Genomic DNA, 22,073 nt, shown 5'->3' with positions numbered 1-22,073 from the left:
GTAAAACATGATGGTGGCAGCATCATGCTGCGGGGGGAGTTTTTCTTTAAGCACAGACAAGAAAACTGATCATATAAGATGGATGGAGGCAGACGTATTTTACTGCAAATCGCTTTAGACTAGGGAGAAGATTCAACATCCAATATGATGCTGGACATTAACATGCAGGAATAACTTGAGGGGAATGGGAGCCTAGTGGTTTGGGCTTGAATCCTAGAGGTTCTGAGTTCAAGCCCAGCTCCTATGGACTGCCACTCTGGCTCCCTGAGCAAGCCCCTTAACACCACACTGCTCCCTGGCCGCCGCATAATGGCAGCCCACTGCTCCCTAAAGGAATGGGTTAAATGCAGAGTGGATTTCGTTGCTTTGTACTTGTGACAGTGTTATGACAATAAAGTTAAATTCTATTCTTCTACAGTGAAGTGTCCCCGATCAAAGCACATACAGGTAAAAGCCAGTAAATTAGAATATTTTGAAAAACTTGATATACAATATTCTAATTTTGTGACACACGGAATTTGGGATTTTCACTTGTTGCCACTTCAAATCATCAAAATTAAATGAAATAAACATTTGAATGCATCAGTCTGTGTGCAATTAATAAATATAATGTACAAGTTACACCTTTTGAATGCAATTACTGAAATAAATCAAGTTTTTCAAAATATTCTTATTTACTGGCTTTTACCTCTATGTGCTCGAACAGCCCTTTAGGATCTGACCAGCCTCAAGATTTGAGAATTATTCACAGATACAACTCTATCTGACTGAACTTAAGCTATTTTACAAAAGGAAAAAAATTATTGCATAACTTCCCTGTCATGATTTTGCAAGCTCTGCACCAGTGGCAAACGGAGCCTGCTGTGAGTGGACGCCCTGGTCTATCAGAGTGTAATCTTGGCAGCAGAGAAGTCCTTCATTCAAAATAGTTTGGATCAAAAGTAGTGATGCATCCAAAAGCCTTCACCTCAATGCTGAATGCTGTCATTTTCTGAGCAAGCTCTGCACTGGTGGTAAAACAATAATACTAGGCAATGCTGCTGCTTTCCTAACTTCCTTGGCAGCTTTCCTCACAGGAAATTAAACATGGCTTGATTTGATAAATAGTAGATATGGGAAGAGTCTTAAAACCAAACCCTCTGGAGCTCTGCACATGTTTTCTAGTAGATATATTTTTTATGGTTATTAATAATGGTGTGTACACCGAACTATTATTGCTATTTATAGTTGACAATATATGGAATAAACACCTGATCTATTTAGTATGACATTTTTAGCAGCTACTAAGAGACGTGTTGCTCTTGAACACAAATAAACCAAGCAGATATTTGCCTGTTATTGAACCAGGCAACAGTTAGCATACAGCTAATCATAGGTTGCCAACTGTAGGTTTAGAACAGCCTTTCATAGATAACCATGGTGGCATTCTCACTATGAAGGTCAGGATTTAAGCAGCAGACAATGTTTTGTGTTACCCAATTAAAGCAAAGATGTGGTTACAGCATGCTGACTAGCAGTGTGCAGCAATGTGTGAGGGATTTCAAACTGTAGGACCAGCATGATCCGGTAAAAACAGGTAGCAAATGAAGCAGTGGAGTCAAACCTACAGTGAGTTTAAATATTAATTTATTAACATTTTTGGCATTGTTGCTTTAAAAATAAAAAATAGAGGTGAAAGGGAAAAAAAAGTATAATTAAGACATATTTCATAAGATAGAGATGCTGCATATATTTAAACAAAGACCATTCCATAGTCTCATCAACAAAAGTAAACAGAGTAAGTGTAAAAAAATAAAAATATAAGAGGAAAAGACCCTCTACAGTACAGGATGATGTGATTTAATACAAAGCATTTTCAGCATGTCAATAGCAGCAACTCAGCATCAATGAACCTGAAAATAAACAAAAAAACTCTCAATCCTATATTTAGAGACAGCTGAGCCCTTAAACATAATCACTGACCAAAAGCCCCTGAAACGCATTTCTTCACAAATCCACAAAGAAAATTGTCAAAATGATTTTCTGAACAGATGTACGAATATCAGTCAATAGGAATATATAGAAATATTTGAGCGACCAAAACAAATGTAGAACAATTTAGGCAAAACCACAAAAAAATTTGATACAGATAAAATATTAAGGCCTCAAATTGAAACTAAAAATGGATTTTTTGATTATCAAATATACCTGAGGACAATGTGTATGGCTTCAAAGTTAAAATACAGAGTAAAATAAATTTAATAAGAAAAGAAAAGCTGCATATTCTGAAAGAGGTTGACAGAATTAATCCCGTTTTCCTCCGGTGAGATTTGATCTACTTCCAAAACACTTCAAATATTTTAACAACCTTCTAATTTCTTTGTTTAAAAGAAAAAAAAAAATCTAAGTATTTCCACAATAAATGGCCATCAGAGAAAAAAAAATTCTGAGTTTTTTTATGCATGTTTAGAGAAAAATCTTTTTAAAACTGTAAATGCAGTTAGAAAAATGCCAGAAATAAGGACAACTTCCAAGATCATTCTCACTTAAATTAGCAAAAATAACAAACAGGCACAACACATCGCATATTCATGGCTAGAAAGGTTCAGACAGATTTGGCCTGTTTTAACCTCAGATTGTTTAATGTGAGAGAACATAATGGAGGGATATAACAAGCTTTCTGTGGCTGCAGGAGCTTAAGAGTGTGGTGAGGGATTCAAAGATATCCGACATAAAAAGACGGCCATCTTAATTCATGCAACAATATTCTACAAGTGGAGGACATTCAAATAAACTGCCAGCATGCTCAGGTCTTCAGGATGTGGAACTTTCAGTTTGCACATCCTGAAAGTAGATCACAATATGCTAAAAGAAGACATGAAAGCTCTAAACCTTCCTCATAGAACCTACAAAGAGCCTCTCACTGCTGTTTAACTTCCAGGCGAAGTGCAAATGGAGGAAATGTTCGTCTGCCTGAGAGAACATGGACAAACACCACGACTACTGGTATGATGTCATTTGGACAGATGGTTTTAGAACAGAACTGGACACTATGGCAAAAAGCTAATGTAGACATCATGAAAAGGAAAAACAAGTGTCCTCCTTAAACATCTCACATCTCAGAGTGAGGATTAGGTTAAAAAAAAATTCCTTCAGAGCCACAATTAAACAGAGTTTCTCAAACCTAAGGGGTACAACTAGCTTACCTTATTCTCACCTTAAAAACATGTTACCTGCTCTTGTCCTATGAGATTATATTTGGCATTTAGTTTAAGGTGACTTAATAAAAAAAAATCACCAGGTTTTAATATATATGAGGGTATATAAGGGTATGTGAAAATGGGAGGATGAAGAAAATGGGTGTAGTTTCATCTGGATGGCAAACGTTTCTAAACAGAAAAATAAGCATCATATTTAAGGGGAAAAAAGCGCACACATAGAAAGTAACCATGCCTTTGTGAAGTTATTCGTGATTGTTGTTAAGTGTCAAGAGGGAGACTTTGAAAAACAGATTTCTAAATGAAGTTCTGAGAGTCTAAGAAGGAAACACAGACCTGCTTCAAGACCCAGCAGAGCCATGCTGGCTCTGATTAGAAGAGGTGGAAATATTCTGAATCTTCGTAAACTAAAGTCTGATCTTTTGAGTTTATCGTTGGCACATTCATGTTTCAACTAGATCTACAACTGGGTTTCAGCCACTCCAGATCAAATTGCTTTTTTTTTTTTTTTACTTTTAGATCACCTGTAATTATTTGAAGATAACAAACCAAAAAAAAAAAAAAGAATTATAAAAAAAAAAAATTTTATATCAATAAATTGTTATTGCACTTTATTTCCTCGTAATTACTTTGAACCATTTCCCGTGAACGTCTTAGAAGACTGTGAGCCGTCTCACCACTGGGTGTCAGTAGTGGACCACTGATAGGAGCTCAGAAATGGTTCAAAAATAAATCACCCTCTTTAAATTCTAGTGTTTTTCCATTTCTGCTTCCTTATCATGTAATAAATAAATCGCATGGGTAGTTCGGTACATTTCGGGTTCAACCTAAATAATTTCATCAGCCAATGAAACCTTAGAATAAAGGGTGTGTTTTTCTGAAGCAGAGCTACCTTTGGACTGCCTTATTTACATTATTGCTGATCTGTTGTTGATTGAGATCTGTTCTCTATCTGAACTTTAACATTCATTACTAAAGTCCCCTTTTTCATGGTTCAACGTCGCACTGTGATCAAATTGTCCAAAACATAAATATTTCTCTCTGCAATCAGGCTGCTTTAGCAGTTTCTTACAGTACAAAAGACATTTCATAAAGCTGTTTCTTCAGGCACAAATGACGGCTATAAAGATCTTCTTTTGCAGATCTTTTCGCCAGCATGTAAAGTGAAGATTTGGAGGAATCCTTAATCACCCAAAGCCTTCAGTCAACCGCTGAGGGGATGCAGTTCAACTCTGACCTTCTCCCCAGTGCTCATCATCCCAATAGTGGGATAGAAACCGCTGGGTGGCAAGATCACTTCCCTCTTTCCCACCACCTTTCCGTTCCGAGTAAAAAACACCTGTTCCAACACAAAAGCAGGAAAACAAGCAGTGTGAAAATGTTCTGAAAGCATACAGCTCCCTAATTTTATATTCTTATAATCTGACAGAAACTCACCATGACCTTCCTCCCATCTACGTCTTCCCCCTCCTCTTCCTCTTCCTCGTCATTGTTTGCATACAGGTTGTTCTGCACCTCACTGGGCCTTGAAGCCACATCCAGGTCCCAGTCATCACCGTCATCTGTTGGGTTGGGAGTTGATAAGATTTTCACAATTCTGATTCCCTTATCGATTCTGCGAAATTATTTGATTCCTTATCGATTCTGTGTAACAATGAACTTGGTAAGTGCACGGTGACATTCGTCTACCTTCGCCTGGGACATTCTATTTCTGCCTGCCTCGGATAAAACAGAAGGCAGTGAACGGAAGATGCCAGCCTCTGAGCCAGCCAGGCTACCCGTCTCCTCACAGTCATCTAAATCTAATGGAGAAGGCATCCGTTTAATGAAAAAGCATTACTGTACAATTTCGGAGAGATAAACTCATCTCCCCCTGATTTAAATAAATGAGCGTCACCTTTCTCTCGCTCCCTAAACTGTGTAGCAACTTCGTAGAAGACTGGTTTATTTCCAGAAATGGCATATGATTAACTAGAAACCACATTAAGCACAGCCAGTGATATAAAACTAGCTACTTGCCTTCCATGCTGGTCGTAACTTTAGCTTCTATCCGGAAGCATTAAAAACACGGCATTCTGTAAAATGTATGCCATGTTGTGTTTCTGCATGTCGGATGCATTTCCTCCCGCGATTGTAATTGCCACTTTGCAAAGATTGCAAAGCGCCTTATTGCCATCTTTCTTTTCTTTAAAATGAAGCCAAACTTTCGATTGCTTTGAGTGCTTTTGTTTTGCTTTTCTAGACTTATGCCTGGTCACGTGGTACTTGCTTACTGAATGCCATGTGCATAACATGTGCAAAAATCGTGACGTAGGTTGTCACCCAGCGTTAGTCTCTGGTGCTGCCTGGAACCGTTAAGAGGAATGTTAAGCGAGCTGCCAAACGGTGCCATGGAATTTGAACACATGGAACCGATTCTGAACAGGAACCGGTTTTTGATTCCCGTTCCTAATCGTCTATGAGATCCCCATCAGGATGATTGAGCCAACATGTGGATGATCAAGGTGGTGTAGAAAAGGAGACAAAACCCTCACCTCCGCCATCGATGTTGAAATCACGTGGAAACATGATCCCACAACCCATAATGTCTCCCTCAAAGCAGCGTGGCCCAAAGGGGTCCCCGACCCCGCTGCCGTGGAACAACTTCCCATCATCTGCAATCAACAAGGAAGCCGTTAAACTCATAGTGCCAAACTCAGTGAGTACTGATGAGAAAAAAAATGAGATATCCGACTTCAATCCATACAGTCAGGATATGAATATTGAAATTACCCGAAATACATTGTGGTTTACTTAGTTCACATCAAACAACTTTATTGGCTTTTAAATTAAATGGAAGAAAACAATTATAAAAAGGTTTTTTTTTTTTTTATTAAACCCTTTGAGTTAATCAAAGAGTTAACACTGTTGGACAGAACTGGAACCACGCCTTGAAGCACCAAAGAGGTTTCTGTGGGTCAGGGATGTCTGCTCTAAATGAGTCTAAGGTGGATGCGCACCTTGAACATGTATAAGAGGTTAAACTGTACTGGGATTAAAGAAATTTAGGAAAATGTTTTTTTTTTTAAATCTATAAATAAAAAGTCCTCTAATCATCAATACCACCCAATAAAATATTTTCTTACTAAATTTCAGTGAAAACATTTTATACCTAAATAAAGTTAATGTAAAAACCTAAAAATATTCTATTTTATATTCTGCTACTTGGAGATTTTAATCACAAACTGAAAAAAATGCTTTATGTTGACTTTAGGCAGCAGGAAATCTTGGCAGCCTGGATTTCTAGAACCTTCACCCGCCAGGATGCTGGAGTCTGCTGCTCAGAAATATTTGAAAGTAGATCATAGATCATGTTTTGAGCTCTACTTTGTCACTTAAATTGTCTTAAAAAAAGAAACCTTCATAGTTTTCCTTCCAGTGCCCAGAAACTCCTCAGCAGGAGCAGAGCCTGGCATCGCTGTCGTCAACAGTCCGGGTGAACAGGAATCAATCAAAGGCCTTAGGAAAAGAGCTGACTGACCTGCTGCCCACACCCTGGCCATTATGGAGCTAGTTTTCACATGTCCTCTTAGCAATGTTTACATCCATCCTACTGCTAACCAGGCAACGGCCTGTGCCGTCATCCAAAACACTTCAATCTCTGCTTTTTGTTCTTCTCTTGTGCAAGAGCGCTTTCTGTGTGATTTCATACCTTTCAGAAAGTGAGAATTGAGTTTCACTGGTAGTGCTATTGAAACTGCAGTTAAGTCAAGAATATATAGAACATGAACAGACAGATCGGACATGATTCACCTGCATGATAAGCTATGGACCCTTTGTTCCAGCCTGGATGTTTGTCCTTTGGGTAGTCCTGCAAATCAAAAGACAAATTAGCTTAAGAAAAAGAAATCCATAGAACAAAATATCCAAAGTGTCTCATTTAACCAAGTCAAGCTCTTAAACCCTTTGGAGATGACTTTTTGCTTAAACAGAAAAAAAAACTGCATCATCATTCAACATGTTTATTGCTTCTAAGCAGTAAGGGGTCATTCAGGTTCAATCCAGCATCCTACATGTAGTTTACTGGTTTAATCCAGTGAAATTCATAGCGAGAAGCCACCGCAATGACGGCTAGAAGAAGCAATGCTGTTGGTCTGATCAGAGGTCATAATCATTAACCTTTTATCATAAACTGGTCCAAACAGTGAAACGGATACAAAAAAAAAAAAAAAAAAATGGAAAACGGAATCCTTAAATGATACTAAATACATTGGAGGCAGTGATACAACTAAGCTGGTTCCAGTTCCTTGCTTCTTATATGAAGCTTTGTTCTGTTTTCATACAAACAGGAAAGCCAATCAACAGCGGACCTTTTAGCAACGTGGATGGAGCTGAGGATGGGTTTCATGTGCCAGAACACCAACAGAGTTTGAGAGATGACAAACACACCTTCTGTTCATAGAAGCAAGGAGACCCTGTTAAAACATATTAATGACTGCTTTGTTTTGTTGAAGTGGGCAAGAGAGAGAAGAGAGATGTGAAAGAGAATAATCCAAACATCAGTTCCAGGTACACTACAAGAGCAGCATAATATGCAATCGGTAATTCAAATGTTCTCTTTACAGGATACTCCTGCTCTACTGTGTGCAGATCTTAAATAGAAACCCATCACGTCCCAATCTAAAGAACCTTTAAGAAGAAATGAGAAACACAATCACTGTCAATGACGGAGAAAAAAAGAGAAGTGATGAATGCCATCAGGAGTAGCTGAGCTATTAAAACTACAAGTGCGCATAAATGACTCATTTAAGAAGTTTCAAAAAATCTAAACAATATCCAGATCATCGCAGGACTCGGTCAGCCCAGTTAAGGTCATGGTTAAAAAAAAAGACAGAGAATAAGAAAGAATGGCTACGATTCAGTGTCAAAAACACCTTTGGAAAAAAAAAGGCTCAGTCATAAGGGGTAAGAGTGATTTCAACAAAATAACCCACTGACACTTTCCCATTATGGACGAAAAGGTAAAAGGAATCCACTATAAACAATTGCTCATGTATTCCCAAAACCACTAAGCTCATGTTACTCTGCAAGTAAAAAAGATGCCATTGTTTTGATTTTTACAGCAGGAGGTAATGCTTCCCATCAGCAGACTGAAGCGCCTTACAGGAGAAGCAGTAAGGAATCACCATCTGATGGATTTATAATTCCTCAACTAACCACAGACACGGCAAGAAAAACAATTCCTGGAAAATAATCGGCCCAATGACAGAGCCCCATTCTCTACACCGTCTGACCTGAGGGTAGAACAAGCCTGCACAGAGTAACTAACAGCAGAGGAGACGAGGTGATCTTCGCTCCGGCAGCGTCTGTGGCCATAATTCATCATCTCCCAGGCTGTGGTGGCAGAGAAGCGCCGTGGCTCTGATGACTGATGCTGAATCAGAGCCAAACAGTTGAGAACAGCAAGCGAAAGCATGCAGCAACATCCCATTTCATAACCTTCCTATACGCACACACAAACACCTGACACTGTTAACTCCCCACCTCAGCTATTACTTCAGCATTTTATTTATGTTATAACAGGATGTGCTCAATGTAAACGATGATTTCATTTGATATGAATGACTGAAAACATTCAACAAGGCTTATTTCCACAATAAACATCACTTAACACCATTTTATAAGTGGGAAAATGATATACGCATCTAATGTTTTCTCCTCTACCCCCATTTATTCCTTATTAAACACAAGGAAATAAATCGACAATCAGATCTCATGTCTTTGCCAAAGTTGGCATTTTGAACCATCAGTCCCCTGCATAGTGATTCAACATGTAAATGGAAGAAACAGCTTTTTGATGGAAAAACAGACATGGGGCTAATATGAGCCAATATTTATTCAGTTGTTAGCTTTTCCTCCTTCGGTCGTACATCATGTACACTGGAAACACTGACAGCAGAGGTGCATATGAGGGAGAGGGATGCTGAGGTGTTTGAGGAAGAAAGTGGAGTAAGGATGCAAGTTATGCATTAATGATTTGATATATCTTATTGATATACTAACACATTATTAATCTAAAAAACAAAGTTTCCTCTTATATAAGGAGTTTTCTTGAATAACAAGAGGGGTTAGCTTTTTTTTTCTCACAATATTCTGATTTTTTAAAAGCATGCTATTATATTTGAACAATTTATTCAGGCCATTGTTGCTAAAAAGCAGAGGCTCTTACCCTGCGTGCCAGCCCCAGGGCGATGTAACACTTCTCTCCAGCATCTGTGATCTCCAGCTCAAAGTAGTGGAAGCGAGGGTTGAGAGGTCGACGGGCCTGAGCCAAGCCTACATCTACAATGCTCTTTCCTTTCCCCGTGTACTCCAGCAGCTGTGCATAGGCGACAAATGTAGACAAACATCAAGTGAAACCCATAAGTTACAAACAGATCATTAACACATTTATTTCAATTTAAAAAGAAAACGAAAGAAACCCTGAAGATGACTTTTGCGGGACAGTAAAGTTTGTTAAAAGGCAACAGATTTTACCGATTAAAATTACAAATATAACAGTTCACCTCCGTGAAGCACAAATATTTTATCTTTTTTTTGTGAAATCAAATAAATCTTAAAGAGTTTTGGCGGATGACATCTAGTCAGACCTCCTGCTTTAGCTGAAATCAGGCCCCATTTACACTACCCCTCTGAAACCGATCCGTGCCGAGTTCGGACCGAGCTTGGATCCGTTAACTATGCCGAGCTTGGTTCATCAAACGCTTACAAATCACGCCAGCACGGTTCCTCGCCGCCTATTGGCGGTCCACGAAACTACAGCTCTCAAGGCGGGGATTACGCAAACAAAAATGGCTCGCCTGTAACATTCACATTATATTAGTGAGATTTCATCAATTGTGGAATGTAAGGTGAAGAAGGCATCCTTCTAGGTCTCTGCATCATCCCAGGTCAAACCCCGCCCTTTTGGTGCCATTTATTGTTAGTAGGCTGAGAAAAAGTTTGTGTTGTGAAGACACGTGTGAAATGCATAGCTGGACATGCCGGAAAAGCCAGGAAATAGGAGATGAGGCGGTCTGCTCACGCATTTTCTGATATCAGAAAACTGAGCCAAAACAGAACCGCTCCTAACCCTAATTCCCCCATTTATACTATCCTTTTTAAACCGTGCTGAGATCGGTCCAAGCACAGTAACCAAGATAACTGTTGAGTGTAAATGGCACGCAAACTGAACCGAACCGAACTATGCCAGACACAACCAAACCGCACTAAACTAGTGGTAGTCCATCACTAGGGTTCCGCACGGTTCAGTTCTGGCTTAGTTCTCAGATAACAAAGAGAGCACGAGGAGAACTAGTTATCTCCTTATAGTCAGCCTCCATAATCATGAAATTTCAGACATTCATAAAAATACTAGCTTCCATACCATGCCACACTATTTTGCAATGATGATTCTGCTTAGCAATGTAATGAACCTCTAAGTCTGCCATTGTTTTATGTGTCTGTAAGCCCTGATTAGACTATAATTTGTCTTATCCACTTCCCATACTCTGTCAAGTAAATTCATCAAAGGGTGCCTTCTTTGCCTGACTCTCAGCAAATAATGAAATATCACAATTATAACCAAACTCCCTAAATGTTACGAGCACCGCCATGTTGATTTGCTTGATACTCTTAGAGAGCAGTAGTGCTAGCGTGATGTGTAAACGCTCGTAAGGAACAGAGCTCAGCACGGTTAACTGATCCAAGCTCAGTCTGAACTTGGCACAGATGGGTTCCAGAGGGATAGTGTAAATAGGGGTACTGTTGAATTAATACTAGTTTAGCAGGGTTCGATTGTTTCCGGGACAGTCTAGTTCAGTTGCGTTCCATTTACACTCAACAGTTATCTCGATTACTGTGCTCGGACCGTTTTCGGCACGGTTTGAAAAAGGTTAGTATAAATAAGGTATTAGCAAGTTAAATCAACTCTAAATGAAAAAATTCCTGTCTGTAGGAAAAACAACATGCCGTATACAGACACTAACTGTTGCTGTTCCTGTTGAACAACATCTGTCTTTCTAAGTGAAGATGCACTGATGGAGCCTTTTGGCAGCTTGAAGGTGTCGCTACGGTCTAGCTCTCCTAAGAACAGAGAAAACCTTTATTTGTGTCATTTGTACAGTAAGATTAAACATATTGTATTTTTTACACATTTCATAGCTGCGTAATTTTTCAGACGAATTAACATTTTAACTTAAAGAGGCAAACTGACAAGGCATACGTTGAACTAACTGTTCGCTTCCAACAGCCTGCTAGGAAGCATTTGCTCCTCCAAGAGCCTATGATGACATTAAATAAAATATTTCTGTAGAGATAAGGGAACTATTATAGATTCATTTTCCTGTTGAAAAACATAAGTTGGGAACACGTTTCTCCTAAATAATTACACCTATCTTTTGCTATTCACCACTATTTCCAGCAGCAAAACAGCCCCACAGCATAATATTATCACCACCATGCACTGCATTGAGCTGTGTTCTAAGGTTTAAAACCTAATCTCATCTTAAGCTGGTTTGATTCTGGGGATTTGTTAGATCCGTTCCAAAGGCCTGATATTAGCCTGCTTGATCCGAGTGCATTTATTATTATTATAGACTCAGTGTTGCTTCTCCTCCTATAGATCCGCTGCTGTGATCCGGGGATCTCTGCACACTGCAGCAGCAGTGACAACCAAACTGTGAGATTAAAGAAAAAAGTAGAGCTCTGATTGGTATCACTGGTATTATCTGAAGCCCATCTAATATATGACAGTTTCACTGTTGTTAAGCTCTGAAACTAAATTTGATGCGTTTCTAAGCAACAATCTGTCTTGTAGGTAGAATAAGCAGCAGCATGTTTGCTCCGTTCTCAAAAACTGATGACTGATAAGATGCCTGTGTAAATTCTCAGTCATCCGGGTCATGGCAACCACAAACAAGCTAAAATTGAAAAACAACCAGTTTTCTGCTCAGTTTTTTAAAGACGTTTCAACACATATCCAGGGTTGCCTTCCAATCTAAAGGGCTGGTTATACTCCCGCAACAGTGTGTTGCAGTGAGCTTATCGCAGGTATGACTCAGATATTTTTGATTTATGCCCAATATTGAAGCGTGGTCTGCGCTGTTATTCCACATCACAACGCAAGAGGGATGATCACGAACTAGCTGTGGGTCTAGATACGGCAGAGGCGGTGAGGAAGTGGGGGCAAGTTTGTGTGACAACAGAGGGACATGAGGGTGAAAAGGAGCGGGGATCCAGGAGGAAAAAGGGTCTCAGCGTTCTTGCACACCTCGTTCTTCTAGCTGGTCCAAATTCAAGAGTCGTTTTCTGCAATGGCAGTCATAAAAACAAAAAAAGCCGGTAAGGTACCGAACAGGAAATACTCATAGTGTAGAGCGGATGTAGATTTGACCAATCAAAGGCCTCATGTCTGCAGCACTGTCTGTGGTCACCCACAATTTTGGAGAGGTGCAGCAGAGTGTCTGAGGAAGGGGCGGGGGCATATCTGCGTTAACTGCGACACACACACACACACACACAGACGACCTGTTTTTTGAGCAGAAACGAGCCTTAAGCATGTTTGTGGTTGAGGATTGATAAACAATCTGGGGCAGGTCAGATTATTCAAAGGTTTAATTATTTCTAGAAGGCTTTCATAAGTGATAATCTCTCTGTGTGAAGACATTTATAGCAACTGTTGGTGCTTCCTTTAATTGAACACTTCCAAATAGTTGCTGAATGTTAGTATTTAAAGTTAAAAGAAAATATTACTAAAGAAAACACATAAATAAGATGTAATCATCCGATGTCTCCTGTTCGAAGTGCATTCATACTTAACTGTCCTGCATGAGCAGTAGAGGACGCAATGACATCACAAGTAGCAAGCATGCTCTGTTTTTACGGATGTAATCGTGAATGGTAGTGCTGGAGCACATCTACTGATTGTTCATTTCCTTTCCAACCATTAACAACGGCATCATTTTAAGAAGAACAAAAATAAAGACTGTTCTCCAGATTATCGTCAACCATGATTGTTTTTCTTCCTGCTTCTATGTTTGCAGGAAGCAGAATAGTGATGTTTGTTGAGTATTATTGACGCTCAGATTGGATGATCGCTATCTTTGCTATAGGACAGGTGAATTTCCCCTATCAGGGATTAATAAACTATCTATTTATTTATCTATCTGTAGACTGTCATGAAAAGATCAGATGATACAGGTTGCATAGGGGGAAAAAACCCCAATTGATTTTGGTCATTTCAGGCTGCAGTGTGAATGTATCCAAAGTCTCATTAGCAGCAGAAAGCCTGTTTCCAATGGTAAAAGTGGACTGAGAAGAAGCCAATAAAGAGTAAAGCCCTTGTTACAAAAAAAAAAAGACAGCTTCAAGTAAAAAACGAAATTTTTATTTGCCCACCTGGAAAACCAGAAACTGATTAGTACAAACATTCACAATCAGAAAAGAAAATAACTTGCACTGCTTTTTTTAAAAGGACAAAAGGTGGGGTTTTAAACCTAAGCGCACTACAGCGACTGTCAACTATGAGCATCAACCACGGTAGTGGGAATAAATCATGAATATCTCAAAATGTTTTAGCTTCTCTCTAAGAAGCAAGATGTTTGAAATCACAACCTCGTGTTTCAATGGGACAGTAAGTCCACAAATGACCCCAACACTGCTTGTGGACAAGATAAAGCAAGCTAACATTGCATTTCCCTGACTTTAACCCCATTTAAAGCATATGGAAAATGCTTAATGGGGATCAATTATGCTTCCTTTGGAACATGTAGGATAGTTCTATAGGGAATATAAAACATATTAAAATATTTCAGCACAAAATAACTCTTAGATAAGATTTAACCACCTCCCTTTTTTTAATATTTTGAGCTCCTTTTAGAATGAGCTGTGTAAGGGCTCTATCCGTCTCACCAAATATTAGCAAGAACTATCTCAACTCCCCAGAAACATCTGTCTGAGTTTTATGTTTTTTATTAAGATTTGGCAAGACACTTTTTGAAGACATTTTAATAGTTATTGGTCAGAAGAATCAAGATGTCAACATCGCTACCACCCTTTTGCCAAACGATTGGGTGTCGGAAGCATACCTGCCGATAGGGGGGATAAATGGGTCCATTGTCCCAGGCCCGGGACAGAGGGGGGCCCAAAATTTACACTGAAAAATATTTAATATTAGAGTAACTAAATATACATATATTTGCATTAGGTATATGTAATATTTTTTCCTTATAAGGGGCCATTTGAACTCCCCCTACACCAACATAAAATGGTTTGACCAGGAGAACAGCGGGCAGCAACTTATAAAGTTTGTTTTGCTGCAAACTAAGAATGTCAGGTTTTCACAGAAGGATTTTTTGATTAAATATTAAAAATAAACTGAGGATGAGTCAGGAAAAGGTCCAGGAATGGAATTGCAGAAGAATGATGCCCATTTAGAGCCTGGTAACAAGCAATGTGTTTATCAATGTGATTTTAAAATATAGCCTCCACTAGCTAGTGTAAGGGAGAAAACACATTTTCTTTTATAGAAATACTTGAGCTTGGTGCAAAACAGACATCCCAAGTCTCCCGTATTTTAGACTATGCAAGGCTGTTTTTTTATTGCGAGGAAAAGCGCGCAGGCAATACAATAATTTGTGCACTATGTGTGAATTAGAACTACTTCGATTGCACAGGCACAACAAGAGAGAGCAGGGTGTGAGGAGGAGGTTGCTTGTGAAACCTGTGCGTATCTTTTCAAAGCGATGCTCTGTTAAACGAGCCTTCCAGGCGACTGGTTGCCAGAGATGCGCTGATTGGATTAGTCAGAAAAATAAGCGTTTGGGGCAGGGTTGTACTGTAGTTGACCAAAATCCTGGACGATTTTGAAATTCCCCCCGGACATTTTTTAGGTATAATAGCAGGACATGTCTGGGGGAAAGAGGACGTCTGGTCACCCAACCATATCAACACAATTTCCTGTTTCAGTGAGTTAGTCCTTGTTGCTATGATGCGTCGTTTCTCAGCAGCTTTGCTCGTTGTGAACCAACCAATCAGTGCCCAGCTCATCTAAATATTCATTAGCATATCATAAAAGGAAGAAAACCTGTCAGTTCATTCTGGGGCTTTTAACCAGGCTTGCATAAGGGCTCATAGAACAGCAAAAATGCCATTTTCAGCTCAACCAATGTTACACCCTATTCAGAGACCTTAAGGACCAGCACCAAATACCCTATATAATCATTCTATGACCCGTTTAATAGCAAAGAGATGGCAAATTAACTGCCATCAGATTCAGAGGGCCAAGCATCTAACCCATTCCCACATTGGAAGGGAAATATGTGTTGTCCCGGGGCCTAGCAAAGCTGTCAGCTGGCCTGGTCAGAAGCATAAACCCCACCATGTGAGTGTATTCAGGCTATACAATGAGGTAAGCTGAGGAGGCGCCACCTGCAGATCCTTAAGCACACGCCTGCTACTTTACATTGACAGGTTGTCACATTTTTGGAACAGCATTGAAAATGGCAGAATTAATCAGGATAACTCTGGGCCGGAAATCCAGGAGAGAGGAAGAGGACCAGCAGGTGGGTCCAGTTTACAGCCAAAACTAAACACATTCTGTTGCAGCTAAACTATAGACAGGCCATTCTTTGAGCATTCCTACTGCTGGTCCAGTCCAAAAAAAATAAATACATAAAAATCAGTCTCATTGACTGGTAAGTACAAACTCAATCCTATTCACAACAAACACTTTGCACAAGGATGTTCCTACTAGATTCTTCATTCTTAAAAAAAATATTTTAAACACCTCATCGTTCTGGTAAGTACACTTAAGCAGCAGAGATAAATACTGTGATTTAATTTCTCTTATGTCTCATCCTCTCTTCCTGCTTATTATGCTGTGATGGTGGCTGTGACAAAACCAACAGCTTTAACCACGCCAGGGTACGGCTATCCAGTCCATGTGGTGCTCAGGATGAGTTTACACTATTGTGATTGTCTTCAGAAACGTGACTATGGCACGGTAAAGTGCATTCCAAGAAATCAAAATTGTTACCCATTGATTAATAACAAATGGGTAAGTTGTTCTCATACCCATTGTTGCTGGCTGTCACTCTCTGGGTTTTATCGCTTGATCAAGCCTTTTATATCATTTTACAGTGTAAGATGATTAGTAAAAGTATACATAATTGGTACTGACATCGCATTGGGCAAAAATCTTTATCATATAAAAATTATAAAGTTGGCTGTGCTGTCCCACAGACTAGCAGCGGTAAGGTCAGAGAGAGACAAGGCTCCAAGTATGAAGAACCCGACATGAAACCCGCAGCAGTTACAGTCGACTCACAACCTACATGCTTTGTCGCAGTGGAGACTAAAGAGGGTTTTTTTGTTGTTAAAATTATCAACTTAGCTAAAAATCTCGACATTTCAGTTCATTATCATTAAATCTGTGTTGTTATAACTTGGGTTAAAAGGTCCAGGTTACTTTTGCAAGAGACAGAATGTTAGTTTTGTTAAATCTCAAATGTTAGAAATAGCTTGAGTTTTTTTAATTTTTAGAATAAAGCCTTTTGAAATATTAAGATGCAGACTTGGGGTGTGTGCAAGGCTTTCAACATCATTACTGGATTTAAAGAATCAGCATAGTTAATAGACTTTACCCTTTTAAACAACACTTAAATTATACATTCAGCCTGATAATGGAAAGGCTAATATATTATTCTCTTTTTTATCTTCATGTTGAGGCTTGTCTTCCTCTAATTCAACATCACATTTTTTTCATAAAAAACCATGAGACTCAGAGAAATTAAGTCCTTCCCCTCAGGGAGTGCTGTGTTTTCATCCACTTACTGTGCCAGTTACTTTGACGTCATGGAGACGGCTCCAGTCCTCTTCATGACTATCAACAATCATCTGTCCATCATCATCCTCCACCCTCCATTCAGCGTTCAGGTCCAAAACCACCTCTTCCCCTAATGAGTGCATCCCTACTGCAGGGTAAAGGTCATCGGATGCTGGGATGTCAACACGGCCGATCTAAAACGTGTGGAGATGAGACATATTTAGGGACAACTCGTACGGTTTGTAAGTGCAGAAGGAAATGGAAGTAAAAAAAAAAAAGGACACATACTTCTTCACCGTTCTTTGTAAAAAACACTGTTATCTGTCCATCATCGGAGTCAAATGATATTCCACAGCCGATTCTGTCCCCTCTGCAGCACTTGGCACCAAACTGCTGTCCAACAGTGCTCCCGTTATAGAGCCTGTAGGGAGAACAGATGCATAGGAGAACAGGTGTATAGTAACTAACTATATTTACATCATTGCAGTACTTACAGTAAGTAATTTTTTTTGACGATCTATACTTTACAGAGTATATTTTGTTATATTACAGACATTAAAATTGTAATTTACTGCTTTACTCAAACATTGTTACTCAATACAAATAATGATTTGACCTGAATGTTCCATGAAAGGAACGAATACATGGAATATGCATGTAAAGAGGGGAAGAACTGCGCTATTCCTGTCCTGGTCCACACTCTTTACTGGTCAGTGGCAATAACGCATAGCATTGTTTGCCCAGTTTTTTTGTTTTGTTTCTTTAAATAAGTCCCTTTAAAAATAGAAATGTTAATTTCTTTATTTCTCTAGATGGGTTAAAAAGTTATTTATAGGGCTAAATTTAATGCTAAATGTTGTGTTAAAAGCTGAAAACCCCAATGTAGCTGTAAACCATTGCATTATTGGTGGCAAAGTGGAGTGAAACATTTAGTTTTTTTCTTGGAAGTTATTTTAATACAATGCACTTCAAAAAGGGCAGAAGCATTTCATTGTAATTTTGCAGAGAATTGGTTTTCTCATGCAGACAGCTGGATGCATGCCATTCTACATATTTTCATACTTAAACCCAAGTAAAGTAGATTTATGTACAAAAATACAATTTTCTTACTTTTATTCTACTACATCTCGTATCACTGACTTTCACTTTTAGCAAAGTAGTTTTTTTGGTTTAGGTATTTCTACTTTTACTTTTTGTTTTTGAGTAGTTTATACACCTATGTAGGACAGGTTAATGTATTAATCTGACAGGTCCTTTTTCTAATGTTCAAAAAAAAAAACAGACAAGGAGAAAAGGAGGTATTCTGAGGACACACAAAGTAAAATAGAGCAGTAAATGTGTGCAGAATAAATGCCCCTTGAGTCAACCACATAAAAAAAGCATACCTCAAAGTATTTCATTTCGATTTAATGTAAAAGACCAACAAAAACTGATGGATGACTGAAGGGAAAGAAAAAAATTGACATTTTTGCTCATTCTTAATGGGAAATATCTCAAGCTCAGTCAAGTTGAACATAAGTTTTCAGGTCAGATATGTAATATCTGCAGCCTTGGATGCTTTTATAGCCACTCTCCCACAAAGGCCCAGATTTCGGAGTGAATGAGTGAGTTGTTCAGTCAACAGGTTCTTACACCTGAGCTGTGAATCTTTGCAGCTAGTGTTACCATGAACCCTTGGCTGCTGCTCTGATTCAAGCTCTCTGTGTTTATTGGTTGGTTTAGCTAGCGGGTCATATCCTGGTGACTTATAAACTGTTCTATACCATTACCATTTTTAAATGACTCAGCAGAGCTTAGCGAGATGTTCAAAGCTTGGTATCATTTTAAAACTTCACCCTCATTTTAAAAATGTCCACAACTTCCTCCCTGACTTGTCTGCAGTTTTTTTTTTTTTTTTCTTGGTCTTCAATGATGCTGCTTACTTACTAATACCCTTCAAAAAACCTCTAAGGCCTGCAGCCAACATCTCGATTGGATAATAAGCCAATTCAAATACTATTATTAAGCTCTAATTAGGCGACTTCTACAGGTATTTGGTTGGACTGGATTTAATATATGGCTAAACAGGGATGAATCTCGATGAGCACTGCATTGAAGATTTTTTTACTTCTAAAAAAATTATACAAATTTTAAAGATTAAAAAGATAATCATGACATACTTGCCATCATCAGCATGGAAAGCTACAGAGTGTGGGAGCCAGCCAGGCTGATGTTCCAGTTTGTGGGATGGAGGAACCAAACCGACAGCGATCATCCCCCTCACTCCTGTATCATTGACGGTCACCTGGAAACAGAAAATAAACACCAATATTACAAGATGAACACATGCTGAGATAAAATGCTCTCTATCCAATATATTGAGCCACACATAGGAATGTTAAAAAAAGAGAAGCTTATAATAACATGTTTATCAAACCATCGCAGGGAGAGAGCCCTCACCTCTAGTTTTTATAGGAAAATTGATCAAATCCCTTGATTACATTTCCATGGAGTGTCCCTAAAGAAAAACCCAAAACAATCTGAATAATGTTCAGCGTGAAAGAATGAAGGCTGGCTTTTACAGTTGCCGTCATAAATACTGACCACATGAGCTCATCCCGAGGGAGCCCTTCAAGCATTTACAGTTCAATTCATGGAGACGAGGAAGAGGAAACCTTTCAGTTCTTTCCCATGACCTCATTTCACCACTGGTTCCAAGGAAGCTAAGGTTTCCCAGTAACATGTTGTTAAACCTCACAATATCTACAATCAGATCTACAATCAGCTCACACCTATCATTTCCTGACATTTTTGTTGAGTTTTCTGAGTCCTGGGGCACAGCTCCTCTACAGCTGAGTCACAGGAATGGACCGCCTTTAGGTTTCAGGGGTGAAACACATCAGACCATCTAGGATGTAATTGGAAGGCAGGTTTGAGCATGGCTAGCTCAGAAACACTCAGATGTCTGTCAAGTATACTATCTATATTAGAAAGAAATGCACTGAGAAACCACAATGATGACTCATAACTGAGTCATAAGCACCCAAAGGTCAACAATTACAGCTCCAGTTAATCTTAACATCTCTATGCTGCAACTATAACCTCAGCATTTCTTGCTTTTATGAACTTCAATATGGTTTACTTGGGCTTCTCTGGATGTTATGTAAAGTGTTATGACTTCAATCCATTAAAGTCATTTAAGTTGAGATCATTAAGTGAGATTTTTTTCCCCTCAGTCCCTCAGAACCATGCTGGCATATTTTAGGGTCTTGTAGTATGTTATAATATGTACATTCAACACCAGAAAAAGTTAAAAACAATGTGGTTTAACAGCTTAAACTAGCTAATAAGTCATACTGCAAAACATGTAAATCTAAATAAGTATTTTTTTTCTTAAAATGAGTGCACTTTTTATTTAATTGAGGAGTAAGTGAGACGCTTTGCCAGTGGAACAAGACAATTTACATTTAAAATAAGAAAACACAATTGCATTGTCTTATTTCATGTGCATGGTATCTAATTATCTTATTTTAAGAGCAAAAAATCTGATTCCATTGGCAAACCATCTTATTGATCTACTCAAATTAAGGATTAAAACTTTTTACTTATTTCTTATTTCGTTTTGCAAGACAACTAGTGCATTTATACTTGGACTATACAAACTGACAAGTGGTTTTACAAGTTCTGCAGCAGCAAATACGGTTCTGCTCAGAAGTTACCATTCACTGATGACAAATTTATATTTTGGACACATTTCTTACCACTAATAAGCTGATTATAAAAGAATTAAGATGGAAAATGTTTGAGTTTATTGAGAAACTACACAAAGTAAAAATTATGCATTAAGCTTTAAAGGTAAGTGCACATAACTAACATATTGAGTCAACTTTCACAAACTATTTTAGCATAGAAATGCGAGGCTAAGAGCAGGAAGGATCTCCTGCAGCAATCTAAGTTGATGCTGGAGTTCAACAGCTGACTGCAGCCTTCATTACCACAAACAACGAATAAGAACCTTTTTTTTTCCATCATGAACCACAGTCTTGCTTTGCTCTCTGGTGTATCACAGAAACAGACCCATCCTTTCAAATGAAATGCCTTTTTTCAGATGCTGTAGGGAAGAGGGATTTCCAAATCCAGTTTGATGTTTGTATGGGACTTTTGTCCAGTTAGAATACCAAGTTGTGCCCGAGATTTAAGCATCAATTGATACTGAAGTTGAGGAATTTGTAGGTATGACTTCTGTTTCAATTTCCCACTGACTTAGAGCATTTAAGTTAGTGCTGCCATGAAAGAGCAACGCCTCTGATGGCAGCAAGGTCCCTCCCTTAAATGGGTTGTACCGAAACTGACTTTCCCTTTGGGATAGATAAAGTATTCTTGAATTGAATTTAATGTATCTATGCCACAAAACAAAACAGTGCCAAAGCCTAATGCTGCCACCACCATGCTCATCTGCTAGTAAGGTGTTCTTAAATCTGTGAATACCTTTTTGCTACGAGTAAAGCATTAAACATTATAAGTAGGGCTGCAACAACGAATCGATAAAAATCGATTTTTAAAAGCGTTGGCAACGAATTTTGTCATCGATTAGTTGTGTCGCGCGATTAATGCATCATCCGCGGCCGCCGTCACCACATCCACTTGACTGAAACGGGGGCAGAAAATAAATACAGCAAAGCGAGCCAGCGCCGCAGGTGCAGTGTTGCCAACTCAGCAACTTTTCAGACCTCTCCAGCGACTATTTTTCAAAAAAGCGACTAGCGACAAATCTGGCAACTTTTTACGGCGTCACTGGTGGCTTTTGGAGACTCTTACGTGAAAGCATGTATCGTTCCTACTCTGCCGTGGGGCGCCTCCCCCATCCCAACCCCGTTCTCCCGCTCCCGCAGGAGTCCCTCTCAGCGCTGCAGTCAGAGCCGCAGGATGTTTACCCTCAGCGTCCAGACTGCAAATGAAGCGTGCATGCACCGGGATTGACGGCGCAAATTGATCACAATAATTAAAATAGCCTGCGCTTTGTAAAGTGAAAAAAGTTGTAACATGCAACTTTT

At 39.0% G+C, this 22,073-nt stretch overlaps 1 protein-coding gene across 1 annotated transcript in view; it reads right to left on the bottom strand.

Moving 5' to 3' along the window:
• Window positions 1-1,934: 1,934 nt before the first annotated feature.
• LOC107082152 (SPRY domain-containing protein 3-like) overlaps window positions 1,935-22,073 on the bottom strand; it is a 25,535-nt gene continuing 5,396 nt past the window's right edge. Inside the window, exons 4-11 of the mRNA XM_015370676.1 lie at window positions 19,200-19,324; window positions 17,329-17,461; window positions 17,049-17,234; window positions 9,406-9,555; window positions 6,990-7,047; window positions 5,732-5,851; window positions 4,635-4,759; window positions 1,935-4,536 (exon numbers count right to left, since the gene is read on the bottom strand). Coding sequence (XP_015226162.1) covers window positions 4,402-4,536; window positions 4,635-4,759; window positions 5,732-5,851; window positions 6,990-7,047; window positions 9,406-9,555; window positions 17,049-17,234; window positions 17,329-17,461; window positions 19,200-19,324 — 1,032 coding nt within the window. The 3' untranslated portion in view covers window positions 1,935-4,401. The remainder of the gene's footprint in view (window positions 4,537-4,634; window positions 4,760-5,731; window positions 5,852-6,989; window positions 7,048-9,405; window positions 9,556-17,048; window positions 17,235-17,328; window positions 17,462-19,199; window positions 19,325-22,073) is intronic.

This window comes from Cyprinodon variegatus, unplaced genomic scaffold (genome assembly GCF_000732505.1).
Source record: "Cyprinodon variegatus isolate N-32 unplaced genomic scaffold, C_variegatus-1.0 Scaffold47, whole genome shotgun sequence".
NCBI classification, from domain to species: Eukaryota; Metazoa; Chordata; class Actinopteri; order Cyprinodontiformes; family Cyprinodontidae; genus Cyprinodon; species Cyprinodon variegatus.
The sequence above is the reverse complement of the archived record's forward strand: the minus strand, read 5'-3'. Positions and strand labels throughout refer to the sequence as shown.